Source organism: Drosophila innubila (genome assembly GCF_004354385.1).
Source record: "Drosophila innubila isolate TH190305 chromosome 3L unlocalized genomic scaffold, UK_Dinn_1.0 0_D_3L, whole genome shotgun sequence".
Lineage (NCBI taxonomy): Eukaryota > Metazoa > Arthropoda > Insecta > Diptera > Drosophilidae > Drosophila > Drosophila innubila.
Window position 1 is genome coordinate 9,546,100 of NW_022995376.1, and position 13,284 is coordinate 9,559,383.

The 13,284-nt window shown below is 42.0% G+C and overlaps 1 protein-coding gene across 8 annotated transcripts in view; it reads left to right on the forward strand.

Moving 5' to 3' along the window:
• Positions 1–13,284, forward strand: part of LOC117788294 (IQ motif and SEC7 domain-containing protein 1) — a 36,161-nt gene that overhangs the window by 21,550 nt on the left and 1,327 nt on the right. For 3 of the 8 annotated variants that reach the window (XM_034627014.1, XM_034627015.1, XM_034627020.1), the window contains 4 exons: positions 7,904–8,491; positions 9,908–10,380; positions 11,128–12,356; positions 12,419–13,253. In XM_034627014.1, the coding sequence (XP_034482905.1) occupies positions 7,904–8,491; positions 9,908–10,380; positions 11,128–12,356; positions 12,419–13,253 (3,125 nt within the window). The other 5 variants (XM_034627019.1, XM_034627018.1, XM_034627016.1 and 2 more) reach the window with 5 other exon arrangements.

Sequence of the window (13,284 nt, forward strand, 5' to 3'; positions counted from 1 at the left end):
TTGAAAAGAACAGCTTAACACAGAGACAGAACAGCAGCCACAACAACAACTGGCACACACACACATACGCACGCACCATTCACTCATCACGCTCTCTCTAACTCACATGCACGTACACTGAGAGCGGTGGAATACGAACTGTCGGTTCGGGCGACTCACGGCTTGGAAGCTCGCATGCCTCAGTCGGCCAATTTAGTCTCTCTCAAAGTTTCGTCGAGGCAGGCAGCACAGGCAGAGCACAAGCAGAGAAATTCGTGCGCGCGCGCTTTTCTGTTTCAAAACGTCGCTGCCCGATCGTGCGTTTTGTTGTTAACATTAACATTAACATTAACTTGGCTCGCGCTCACCTGTGTTAGTCACATTTTCGTGTTGTTGTTGCACATCCATTGTGGATTTGCTCATAGTGGTTGTTGTTTTTCTGACCACTTTGCATACGCAAAACAAGCACAAAATTTCAAAATTGAATAACAAATTTTTGCAGTTCGCGAATTGATTGGCAAACAAAAGTTTGTATCTTGTGAATAATTGTGAGTGGAGCTCTGAGATTGAGCGAGTGAGTGTGTGAGTGTATTAAGAAAAAAGTGAGATATAAAACAACAATGGCAACAAAAACAACTTAATAAATTGCAAAATATACACATAACACGCAGCTCACGACTTGGCAACGCGTGTCGCATCTTCATGTTGTTGCTATAGGTGTTGTTGTTGTTGTTGTGATTGTAATATAGTGGCTGCTGTCAGGCCAGGGCCGGTTTATTAATTTGACATCGTCGTGTGCTCCCCTGCCACATAAAACAATAAAAACACCAACAGAAGCAGCAATAAAATAACAAAAAAACCCCAAAACAAAACGGAAACCGAAAAAAAACTACAACAACACAGCATTGCACACAATTTTTTTTAATGTAAAAAATAAAATATAATTAAAGAGAAAATCGCCTTTCTCTGCGCGTATCACAAAAACAATAGTGCCGCCAACAACAACAACAACAACTACAACAGAAATAGGCGTCGACAGCAGGAATAGCAGCAGCAGCAGCAGCAGCAGCAACAACAACAACTGCCACGGCCACTGCCCCGTTACGTTTCGGCAAACACAATACCAAAGCGTCCCACTGTCCATGTGTGTGTGTGTGTGTGTGTATGTGTGTGTGTGTGTGTGTGGACTCGACTGGAAATTTCTGCTACACATTTTTTAATTGAAATTGTAGGCAACTGCTGAGAGCATAGAGCACAAGCTAAAGCTATTAAAAATACTCTCTCCCAGCCCTCCTCTCAGCTGCAGCAGCAACAACAGCAGCTTTAACTGTAAACCGCCTGAGAAAAGCTTTGATCAGTATGCAGCTGTGTCATAACATCCTTTAAGCATTACTCAATTTGCCTTATATTTCAAAGCTTGAGTCACTTGACTTTTATGACTTTGTTTGCTTTGCGGCAGCACTTAAAAGCTTCACAGCTGATTCGCAGCTGCAGCTGACCTGCAGTGACAGAGAAAGCACGCTTAACCGTTACTTGGCTTCCAAAATAAAAGCTGTGCTCAAACTCAAAACTGTCGCTCTGTCACGAAGTTTACAAGGCGCAGTCTCAGCTGCTGACTGCGGCTGCGACTGCGACTGCGGCTTCTCCTCTTTAGTTGCTTGCTTCGCTTGTGTAACCACTTGCTAACCAATTACGCTGCGTCGCAGTCGCGTTGTTGCATATTGTGTTTCCCACTTCCTCTTCCGCTCATTTGGAGCCGCCTGCTTGCAGTTGCTTGCAACGCATGCAATTGTTAGACAGAGCGAGTGGGAGAGAGCGCGTAAGCGTGAGCGGCAAAGCAAGTGAAAAGAGTGCAGAGAGAGAGAGAGAGAGAGAGAGAGAGAAAGAGAGTTGGATTACGTGCGCCGTTACTAATGACACGAAAGTGAATAATAAAAAAAGCGTTGAAGCACGGGCCACGACGCGTCGCTGCCACTGTGGAACCCATTGTGCCGCCCAACTGCATTTGGTTCCCTCTCTCATTTGTATGTGCGTGTGTGTGTGTAATAATTATAAATTAAATAATTATACAATACAAGCAAAGAAAACAACTTGGAACTGATTGCAAGTGCAGTTGTTGCTGCTGTTTTTGTTGCTGTTGCTGTTGCTCGTGCAGTGGAACACCTGTAAAACAAAGGCAGCTTTATCTAAAACAACCACAACTATAACAACAACAACTACAACAACAACAACTACAACAACAACTAGCTATTGTCGTGCACTGTGGCGGATGCATGCAGCTTTAAGCATAATGAAAATTAAAACCCGACCCAACAAATGCTTAAAACCAAAGCAATTTTACTTCTTACAAGAACTAAAACAGAAAACTAAAAACTGAAAACTGAAAACTTGTTTCAACTAAATTGCAATTGCAAAGTTTCTCAGAATATGCTAAAACAGCAACGAGAACAAGTTAAGCAATAATACTAACAACAACAGCAGCAGCAACAACAACTGCATCTCAATAGTTTGTTAAATAATAAAACATATTCGAAGCTTGGCTTTTATGTATGTGAGTGGGTTTTTCGGGGCAGCATTCTCACAGTGAAGTCAACTTGCCCCTTCTCTTCTCGAGAACACTCCAGTCTCCCCTCTATCTGAGAATAGAACAGAACAGAACAACTGTTGTTTGGTTGTAGGCGACTTGTTTTGGCCAATAATGCCATGACTTGTTGTGGAATCCAAGGCAAGGCTAACACACTGGCTAAGGCAGGGTATGTGGTGGGGTGTTGGGGAATAGTTTATCGAAACAGCGAAATTTGTTGGCTTAAACAGCTTTTAGCTTTTCTGCTGTCGTGTCTCAATTTCTGACTAACAACAAATGACGAAACAATCACATGTACAAAACGTTTCTAAACAATTGTAACGAATTGAAGAAGACGTTACGCTAATGATGAAGCTATCAATCTATCAATCCAACAAGTGATTGTATTCAAAGAAAAAAACTAAAGTATCTGAGACACTTGAGACACTTGAGACACTCATCAAAGGTTCTTGAACTTAACCAAAACAGATTTATGAGTGGAAAGTGCGGGGGATTGTATTTAAATGTTGTATTTCTTTTGATTAAATATGTAATTTGCATAAACATACATATATTATAGCGATCTTGATCTTGTCTGCTGATAAACAAACGAATATTTTTCCCTTTCAATGCGCCATTGTCTTCGTCGCCGCCTTCAACTCATTGACAAATCTTCTCACGTAAATTTCCATATGATTTATGGATTTATTTAAGTGGATCAGGTCACCCAACTGGGCCCACTGCCAAAAGAGCTTTCTCAGCTGTCTGTCTAAGCTTTTGATTAGTGCAGACGGATGCCAACTGTTTCACATCCCTGACATATGAATGTATTCACATTCGCAGTCGCATTCGCATTCAATTTGAATATTGTTTACTTGGCACTCAGTTTCATTTATTTATTTTCTAGCTTTGCGACTTTTACTTGCGATCAGCGATCGCTGACCTAAAAAGCTACAAAGCTAAATTGAATGCGCTCCAAGAGAGAGTCATTGTGACTCTCTCGCTCTCTCTCTCTCTCTCTCTGTTTCCCACTCACAATACAATAACAAACATTTTGCAAGTGTCACGCTACCCACTTTGCTTCATTAGCGACCGACTGTCATCTATCTGTCTCTTTCTGTGTCAGTGTTGTTGCTATTTTATTACAATGCTTTTGAAGGGCATTCACAATGTTGTTGTTGTTTTTGCTGGATTTATAGCGTACGCAATGCGCAAAAGGATAGAAAAACGCGTGTGGAATGTATTGGAGCTAAAAGTAATTAACTAATATTATCGCTTAGAATACCTTAAACGTTATCTAAACTCAAACAAAGACGACGACAAAATGTAGACAGTCAACAACAAAAAAGGGAAGATAGAGAGAAAAGAAACGAATGAATTCCATAACAAAACCAAAGATAAAATGGCAAAGAAAACAACAGTACATGCAAGCAACAAATCTATAAAAATATGTACATAAATTAAAACAAAAGCAAGAACAATAAATTATAATCGAAATAAACGACAACAAAACAACAAACTACAACACATCAACATTTGCAAATGAATATAACGAAAGCAAAACAAAAGCAACAAATTCACAAACAATACGAAGAAATTCAACTCGAGTCAAAGTCAAACAAACAAACAAAACCTACGAAAAGTGAAGGCGAAAGTGTAGCCACGCCCCCCGCCTTCTGCCCCCTACCGCGTCAATATATTGTAGCTGTTTTTCAATTGTGAACGAATGTGAAAGAAACAACGTTGCTGTTTCACTCTCCCATCGTTCCAACGATCATGTCCAAGACCAGCAAAAGTTGCAGCAACCACCACCACAACAACAACAACCACAATCGGCGGCATCTCCCCGTGCCCGCCAACCTTGAGGACAGCGGTGGGGAATCCTTTTTGCAGTACGACAGCGACAAGAAACCGCCGCCGATTGTTGTTGTTGTCGGCGATGGTCGGAGTCGTGTGCGTCGTGTCGTGCGCACTGCCACACGACACGTGACCGTTGTCAGTCTCTCGACGCGCCACAAGGAGACGCAGACACACACCTCGCACCATGTGACGGCCGTCAGGTAAGCGCCACAATCCACACGGCCAACCAACAACTTAGAGAATACAAAATAAAGGGGAAGCCGTCAACGCTTATCGTTATCTTTTGGATTTGCCTCGAAAACTGTTAAATAAATGTATTTATGGTGGTCTTATAATTGGCCTGCATAGGAAAAACCAAAAACAATTCATAGCTGCTTAGTACGTTTTAAACTGTTATCGTCTTGACTCTTTTATGATCGTTCCATTTCCACTGCGTTTTATTAGCAGTGGAACTTGTTTTGTACTTTGTTTGCTGCTGTGGTGAATTTGTATTGCTTACAGTTTGACTTAAAGTATTGCATACTTTTGGGCTGCAGCAGAAAATGTTATGCTGCTGTTGACTTAACAGCTCTGTTACTTTGCAAATGATAAGCAACTTTATTCTGGTAATATTCAACAAACCTCTAGAGATTTTAAGCTAGTGTTTTCCAAAAGTAGCCAAAATCAGTTGAAATTTTAACAATAATATTTAACTGGAAAAAATTAATTCAAAATGATTTTTTATCGCTTTTTCTTCAACTAAAAACTGAATTAAATAAATTTTGAATTTTATCAAAACTCTTAACAAATATTTTGAAATTTTAAAGCAAATATAGCTGAAATTTAACTAGCTTTTAAATTTTAAAAGTGTTATTATTTAAAATAAATTATTAAAACTTTGTGAATTAGAGATTAGAATTAAATGTCTGACATGTTGGGCACTTCCCCAGACTGGGTTTCCCTGTCATTTTGTCTGTCAGCTGTCTGCCATTTTATTTGTTTGTTTGCTGCTTGATGTGGCACACTCCATAAAGCATAAGACCTCAAAAAGAACACTAATGTAAAATCAATAACAATTACGGGTGCGCTTTGGTTAAAAGCGGTCAACGCCGCCGCCGCCGAAGTCGTTGTCTTCAGGTCACGCAAGTCGCCAGGGGCCGCTGTCGAAGCCGCCAAACGTCGGTCGGAGGCGACACTTGTTGCATATCAAGTAGCCAGCAAGGAAGTGAGTGAGGAAATGGTCGGGGGCAACAAAACTTTGGCTCGCGAGCAAAGCGCAGTGTGTCAGTGACGTCGACGGCCGCAAGATACAATCATGTGTGTATCCAACAGATACAGATACATTTACAGATACGCCGCAGGCAAATAAACAGCTGGACACATGTGCAACGGCAAACAATTAGTGGAGTCGTGTGGCAGATGTTTTTCACTCGGACTCAATTTTCAAGCAGGACTTAAATCGTTGCACAAGCGAAAAGAAGGCAGGCAGAAAGAGACAGAGTGAGTGATGGAAAGAGATGGAAAACGCGTCAAGTTGCTTAGCTGGTAACAATAACAACATGGACAAGTTGTTGTTGTTGTTGTTGTCAGGCAACTACCTGCCGAAAGGACAACAGAAAATTGTACGCCAGGTGCTTTGAAAACTGGCAAAAAAAATAAGGAGGAGACAAAGAAGAAGAAGTGTAGGAAGGGAAAACAATCGGACAAGGATGATATTCATTCTCCCTATAGAAAATCGTATTGTGCGTGTTCCTGTCCTGTCCTCCATCTCTGGTTATCCTTCAATCCTGTTTATGCCTCTCGCTGGGTGCAAAATGCAGCTGCTCATTGTTCAATTTAGTTTTATTTAATTTTTGAAATCTTTTTGAGGAATGTAGCAAACTCGGTAGATGCCCTAACTGAAGGCGTTTTAGCCACGGCTATCAACCTATTAGGCCACCAACTGAGCCATGATTCAAATTGTTGCAGAGCTATACGAATCACATAATCAATTATTTAGGCATTTGAAGGGATTTCTTGGGCCAGGAAATAATTTTAGAAATATAATTAAAGTGTATTTGTCAATAAATTCAAAGTTAAAGGAAAATAATATTAGCTTAAAAGAATTTTTGAAGATTAATTAACTATACTTCTAAGATCTATGTCTAAGATTATATGTCTTGATCATTATATCAATATGCAAACCTATCTTATGATCTTTATTGACTATAAATTTCTTTTATTACACATTTTATTATATTTTCTATGGACATTTTCCTTTTCTCTTACAATTTTATTGATAATCAGCTAACTATGATCTTTTGCACTGAAAGATCCTTTTTCCTATACATTATTTCAATCTACAACTTTATATAGTCAATCAGTTGCAGCTCAGTGTTTTCTCCCTTTAATTTCTACAAGAAATTCCAGCAGTTCTGGAGCCAATCTTCAATGTTTGTGTCGATCTCTAGGGGAATTTGGTGTGTTTGTCATCGTTAGCCAATCATTTCCTACGATTTTCGTAGCCTTTGTAGATCATCCATGCTCGCCATATGGCACATAACACTGTGATCTTCTACCCCAACACGTTGTCACTCTCCCTCTCCATTTATTTGGTTTCATTTTGTATAATGGATCCTTTTACGCTTAGGATCTTCTCTTTTCTCACTCATTGTATTGTCTATGGCTTCGTAAGGGTAGCAATTGTTGAGCTCATAACAAAACAGATGCATTTCTCGATGCGTAGGCAGCTGACACACCAACAAACACACACACACACAACACACACACACTAATACAGCACACATACAAATGCAAAACACGTTTTAGGCCTTCAATTGAGCAGCTTGTCGAGCTCTAACCAATGTCTCGGTTTAGTTGAAACGCGAACGTTGCTGGGCAACGACGTCGATTCTTCCGCTTGAGAATTGAGAATTGAAGCAGTCGCTTCTTAAGTGCTTCCTGTGATCGGTCAAACCGTACACAACAACAACGGATAATAACTGAGCTCGACATTTCGATTTAAATTTGCATAATATTAAAATTAACGATCTACGAATTTTTTGTTTGTGTTTATTGTGATTAACTTTAGCCATAACTGTAGCTGTCACACATGAGTGTGTTTGTGTGTGTGCCTGTGTGTGTCTTATTTTAAAAACTAAGGCTTAAAGCATAGTCAAAATGATTATTTGCATTTCGGGTTTTATAATTGGCGAAAGGTATGCATATTGCAAACGAAAGTTCTCTCGATTTATATACTCATTAAATAAAAAATAATATAAATAGGTATAAATAAATATAAATAAAAATAAATTAATCTAAATATTTGATATATTAATGTAACAACAATGTTTAAAAATTATTGCTACCAATCTTATAGATAAACATTGAGCAATTAATTTATACAAAATTTATTTATATATTACCACCATTTTTATAGATTGAGATTAAGTAATTAATTCAACATATTTAAGTAAATGTTTAAGTGACTAGAATTGATTAAATATAAAATACTCATTCCTCTCTTCTCTTTCTCTCTTGCAGCTTTCCACAGAAGAGCATTGAGCGCAGTGGCTCCACACAGTATGATCTGGCGGGTGCGCCAGGGTCAGTGGGTCATGGATCGACCTCAACCACAGACAGTGTCGGTGGCTATGTTTATCTGCAGAATCATTATGCGGGGGGCGGTCACAACTCTGCCGCAACCATAAACTATCCCGCGCCACAGCATCCGCAGATGATCTACCAGATACAGCAGTATCCCACGTGCCATCAGCAGCAACAACAACAACAGCAGCAACAGCAGCAACAACAGCAGCAGCAACAACAACAGCAACAGCACCTGCAACAACATTATATGCAAGTACAGGCAGCACCAGCAGGCAGTGGACATTATCATCATCATAATCATCATCTGCTGCACAGTCATGGGCATCATCATCATCATGGTGGTGCTGTGGTTATCGCGGGCAGCGGTGTCGGCACTGGAGCCGCTGGTGTTGGTGTTGGTGCTGCAGGTGCCGTCGTCATGCAACAGCAACAGTTGCAGCAGCAACAACAACAGAATATGCACAAAAAGAACTCCATAAGGAATGGAGGCGATGTTCTCAAACGAACGCGCGCCCAATCAGCGTAAGTTTAATTAACAATTATTAATTAACAACTATCAATTTAAATAGCCCTCATCCAGCTGTCAGTCTTAATGGGTTTGGACCTTGCACCCTGCGCCAACTTTGCTGATAACGAAAATAAAACAGCACTCCACTTGTTATCCAAGATTAAAAACTGACGCACGATAACAACAAGCTGTCACTGAAACATGCAAATATTTGTTTAATAGAATGCGCCAATGCAGCCAGACAGAGAATCATCTGACAACTGATTTTTGAGGGGTGTACTTTTATATTCTCTCGATTTCTCATTCCCCTCATTCACTCGCAGGTGAACTACTTGAGAAACAGAAATTAAATCTCAGCTGTTGGCAGCTGTTATTGTTTAAAACGGAACTTCCTCCTGGAACTCTACAATTGAGCATTGTGTATTCAAGCAATTGAGTTGCAGCTGAAAGTGAAACAGGTCTTTAAGAGGAAATGATAAAACAGTTAACAGAGGGGATGATTATGCTTCTTTTTTTTACTCAGGATTTCTGTTAGTTTGAGAACTATAGACAAAGCTGATTGTACTTTTAAAATCTTTATAAATATAAGGATATCAAATAATATAACTTTCTCAAAGATCAAATCAAATCTGATCTTATTCTATCTTAGCCTCTGATTAAAACTGAATTCCCTTACACAGTTAGTTTCAAAATCTTTCTACTTTTTATGTAGTGCAATCAAAGAAGTTCCCAGTAATATTTCTCAGCTTGTGACTTCCCTTACTTATCAGCAATTTATCATGCAAATATGATTCTTGAAGATCTTTCCAAGAATTTTTTTTTGAAGCTACCAAGCACATGATAAACTGTCTTGCCATTGACCTTATCACACAGATTGCCAACTCACGCTGACTGTAGACTCTAGAGAATACTCCACTTTATCTTTCTCTCTCTCTCTCTCTCTCTTTATTTAAATGATATCTTTAGTTCAATCTGTCTAACTGCTAATTAATAGCACTCACATATGACTTCCAGTTGTTTACTATCTGCGTTGAATCGAAATGCGCAAAATTAAAAACTGGGAAAACTGTTTATGACAATAAGCTAATTTAGTTGCCTCCCCCTCTTGCCCCTGGCATGTGGCCAAAGTTGACGCGACTGTTATTGTTGCTCGTGGCAACATTTTAATCAGGTCGAATTGTGTGTTTGAGTATTTCAAAGATACTCACACGACGCCCAAATAGACGATATCTTATCAAAAGGCGGCGACAGCGGCGGCGAGTTGCGAGCAATTCGCGAGTTGAAACTGGAGACTTGGAACAGTTATGCGCATATTTCACGGGGGGTAACGACTCACGGAACAGCGCAGTTACATTTCTATATTTATTTTTATTTCGTGAAAATCATAAAAGTGACGTGCGAATTTTCTCTTTCTCTGTCTACATCTATAGCTACGAGCTATCACAGGATCTGCTGGATAAACAGATCGAGCTGCTGGAACGCAAGTACGGCGGAGTGCGGGCACGTAATGCAGCCGTGACCATACAGCGCGCCTTCCGACACTACATGATGGTCAAGAAGTTCGCCTCGATTACGGCCATGGCCAAAGCCGAGAAGCGTCTCAGTCGTCGCATGGTTGTAACCGCCTCCAGCATGACTTTGGCTGAGGAGAACGCCTCGGCGAATGCCTCCTTATCATCTGCCTACGGCAGCACCACAGAATCTCAGCTCGAGCAGCAACAACAACAACAACAGCAGCAGCAGCAGCAGGCAGCGGGAGCACAGCAACAACCACGTGTGACCATCATGGCAGGTCCAGCAGGAGCTGCCTCGCCAGGATTATCCAGGACGCCGCCAACACGCTCGCTGTCCATGCGAGAGAGACGCCAACTGGACTGCAGTCCCATACCAAGAAGTCAGTCAGGTGAGTCTAACAGTGGAGTTTTTTATTTAAAGCAGTAGATAAAAGAATTTATTCAAACCATCAAAATTAAGTAACAAATTTTGAATGTTAGTTAAAAATTAAAATATTATAATAAAAATTAAAAGTAGTCAAAATTATATTAAACTAAAATTGAAATTAATTTTGCTGCAACAGTTAATTAAAACACAGAAAATAATTTAATAAAAAATAAAAAGAAAAAAAAAATTTGTATTTTAACATAAATAGTTGATAAAGAAAAATATTTTATATTAAAAAAACCAAATTTTAAGTGGAATTAATCAAAATATATATGTTAATAGTTTAAAAAGAAGATTTGGAGTCGAATATTTAAAAAGTTAGTGATACCTGACCTCATTCTAGAAAAAAATGCGAAAATAATTTTTAGTTTTTATTTTTTTTTAATACTAAAAGTCACTAGAGTAGCCTTAAAGTAAGATTAATCAAACAGAGATCTTAGAGCTCTTTCAGGGAATTGTCTGCCTTGCTATGCGTGAACAGCTTGCGAATTTCAATAAATACTTATCTCTAGCTAACGATTATTTCTTATCTGCGATGCTGAGTCATCATTTGTTTCTTTGTTTTGGTTTGGAATTCAAAGCAGCAACAACTTGAATTGCCTTCGTTTTGAAATTGTAAATAGTTTTAAATTTCAACTAGAATACAGCTAAGGATTAACCCAAGCGCAAGAACATTGATTAACCCTTTGTTGTTGTTTCTGTTCTTCAGGCGCCTCACCCGTGTCCATTGCCAGCTCCACAACCTCCGTCTCCGGCCTGGCCTCGCATCCCCACGTCAACTTGTTGCACGCTGCGGAATCGCACTATTACAATGCCCAGGCGATGCCGACAGCTGCGTATTATACGAGCTATCATGGATCGCCGCATGATCTGAGCTTTGCCAGCTCGGCGGACACCTCGTTGAACGCCTCGTGGGTTAATACGAGTGGACACTCACCGCATACGCCGTATTATTCGGCGGCACAGATCTATATGCGACCCAAGGGTGGCAGCACCACGCCCACGCCCAGCTGTGGCAGCCAGGGCAGCGGCAGCGGCAGTGGCAAGAAGGTGCCGCCCGAGGTGCCCAAGCGCACCTCCTCCATCACCGCACAGCAGCAGAGCCAGCTGCTGATGATGCAACGTCAAACGCCGCCGCCTCCGTCGCTGCTGCGCACCAATGGACTCTGCAAGACGGCGGAGAATGGCAGCCTCACGTCCGTGCAGAGTTCCGGCTCGGACTCGAGTGTCACCTCGGCGGAGCGCAACATGAACAGCGATCTGGGCTCCGATCGCAGCAACTCGCCGCACACCTGGAAACGTGGCACGGCGCTCAACAGCTCGCAACAGTTCTCCACACACTCGGCGGACTCGACTGGTGTCCAGTTGCAGGTGGCAGTGGCAGCTGTGGCAACAGCTGGCGGCGTGCCTCCGACAGATGATCATGCCATCTCATCGCACACAAGTGCCGCACAGTACGAGCAACACGAGCAGCAGCAGCACGAACAGCAGCAGTTGCAGGCAGCGGCGTCTGCGGCGGGTGTGGCACAGAACTACAAGATGTCCGAGACAATACGGAAGCGTCAGTATCGTGTCGGTCTCAATCTGTTCAACAAGAAGCCGGAGAAGGGCATCACGTACTTGATTCGTCGGGGATTCCTCGAGAATACGCCACAGGGCGTGGCACGTTTCCTCATCACACGCAAGGGTCTCTCGCGCCAGATGATTGGCGAGTATCTTGGCAATCTGCAGAATCAGTTCAACATGGCCGTGCTCAGTTGCTTTGCCATGGAATTGGATCTATCCGGACGACAGGTTGATGTGGCGCTGCGCAAGTTCCAGGCGTACTTCCGGATGCCCGGCGAGGCTCAGAAAATTGAGCGACTCATGGAGATCTTCTCGCAGCGCTACTGTGAATGCAATTCGGACATTGTTGGTCGTCTGAGATCATCCGATACGGTAAGAAAATAATCTTGAATGCCATTCGATTTCAGCATTTTACAAATGATTCCTCTTTTTAGATCTTTGTGCTGGCATTTGCCATCATCATGTTGAACACGGATCTGCATACGCCCAATCTGAAGCCGGAGCGTCGCATGCGCGTCGAGGATTTCATTAAGAATCTGCGTGGCATCGATGATTGCCATGACATTGATAAGGACATGCTGAGCGGCATCTTTGAGCGCGTCAAGTCCGATGAATTCAAGCCGGGCAGCGATCATGTCACCCAAGTGATGAAAGTCCAGGCCACCATTGTGGGCAAGAAACCGAATCTTGCGCTGCCACATCGTCGTTTGGTCTGCTATTGTCGTTTGTATGAGATACCCGATGTTAATAAGAAGGAACGTCCTGGCGTCCATCAGCGTGAGGTGTTCCTCTTCAACGATCTGCTGGTCATCACCAAAATCTTTAGCAAGAAGAAAACCTCTGTGACGTACACGTTCCGCAACAGTTTCCCGCTCTGCGGCACCGTTGTCACCCTGCTCGATTTGCCAAATTATCCATTCTGCATTCAATTGTCGCAGAAGGTCGACGGCAAGATTCTGATTACGTTCAATGCACGCAACGAGCACGATCGCTGCAAGTTTGCCGAGGATCTCAAGGAGTCCATCAGCGAAATGGATGAGATGGAATCCTTACGCATTGAGGCTGAACTGGAGCGACAGAAATCCGCACGCAATCGCGCCACGGGAAACGCCGATAATCGGGACAGTGGCGTTGCCGATGTCGAGGTCTGTCCCTGTCCCTATCCGCCGGGCAACCAGGCCGCCGGAGAGCAGGCGCCCAACTCCGCAGACTCCTCACAGCTGAAGCGCAGCGCGCTCAGCAACAGTCTGCTGGACATGCACGAGCAATGTGAGTTCTATTTATTGACTAACAAATGGAA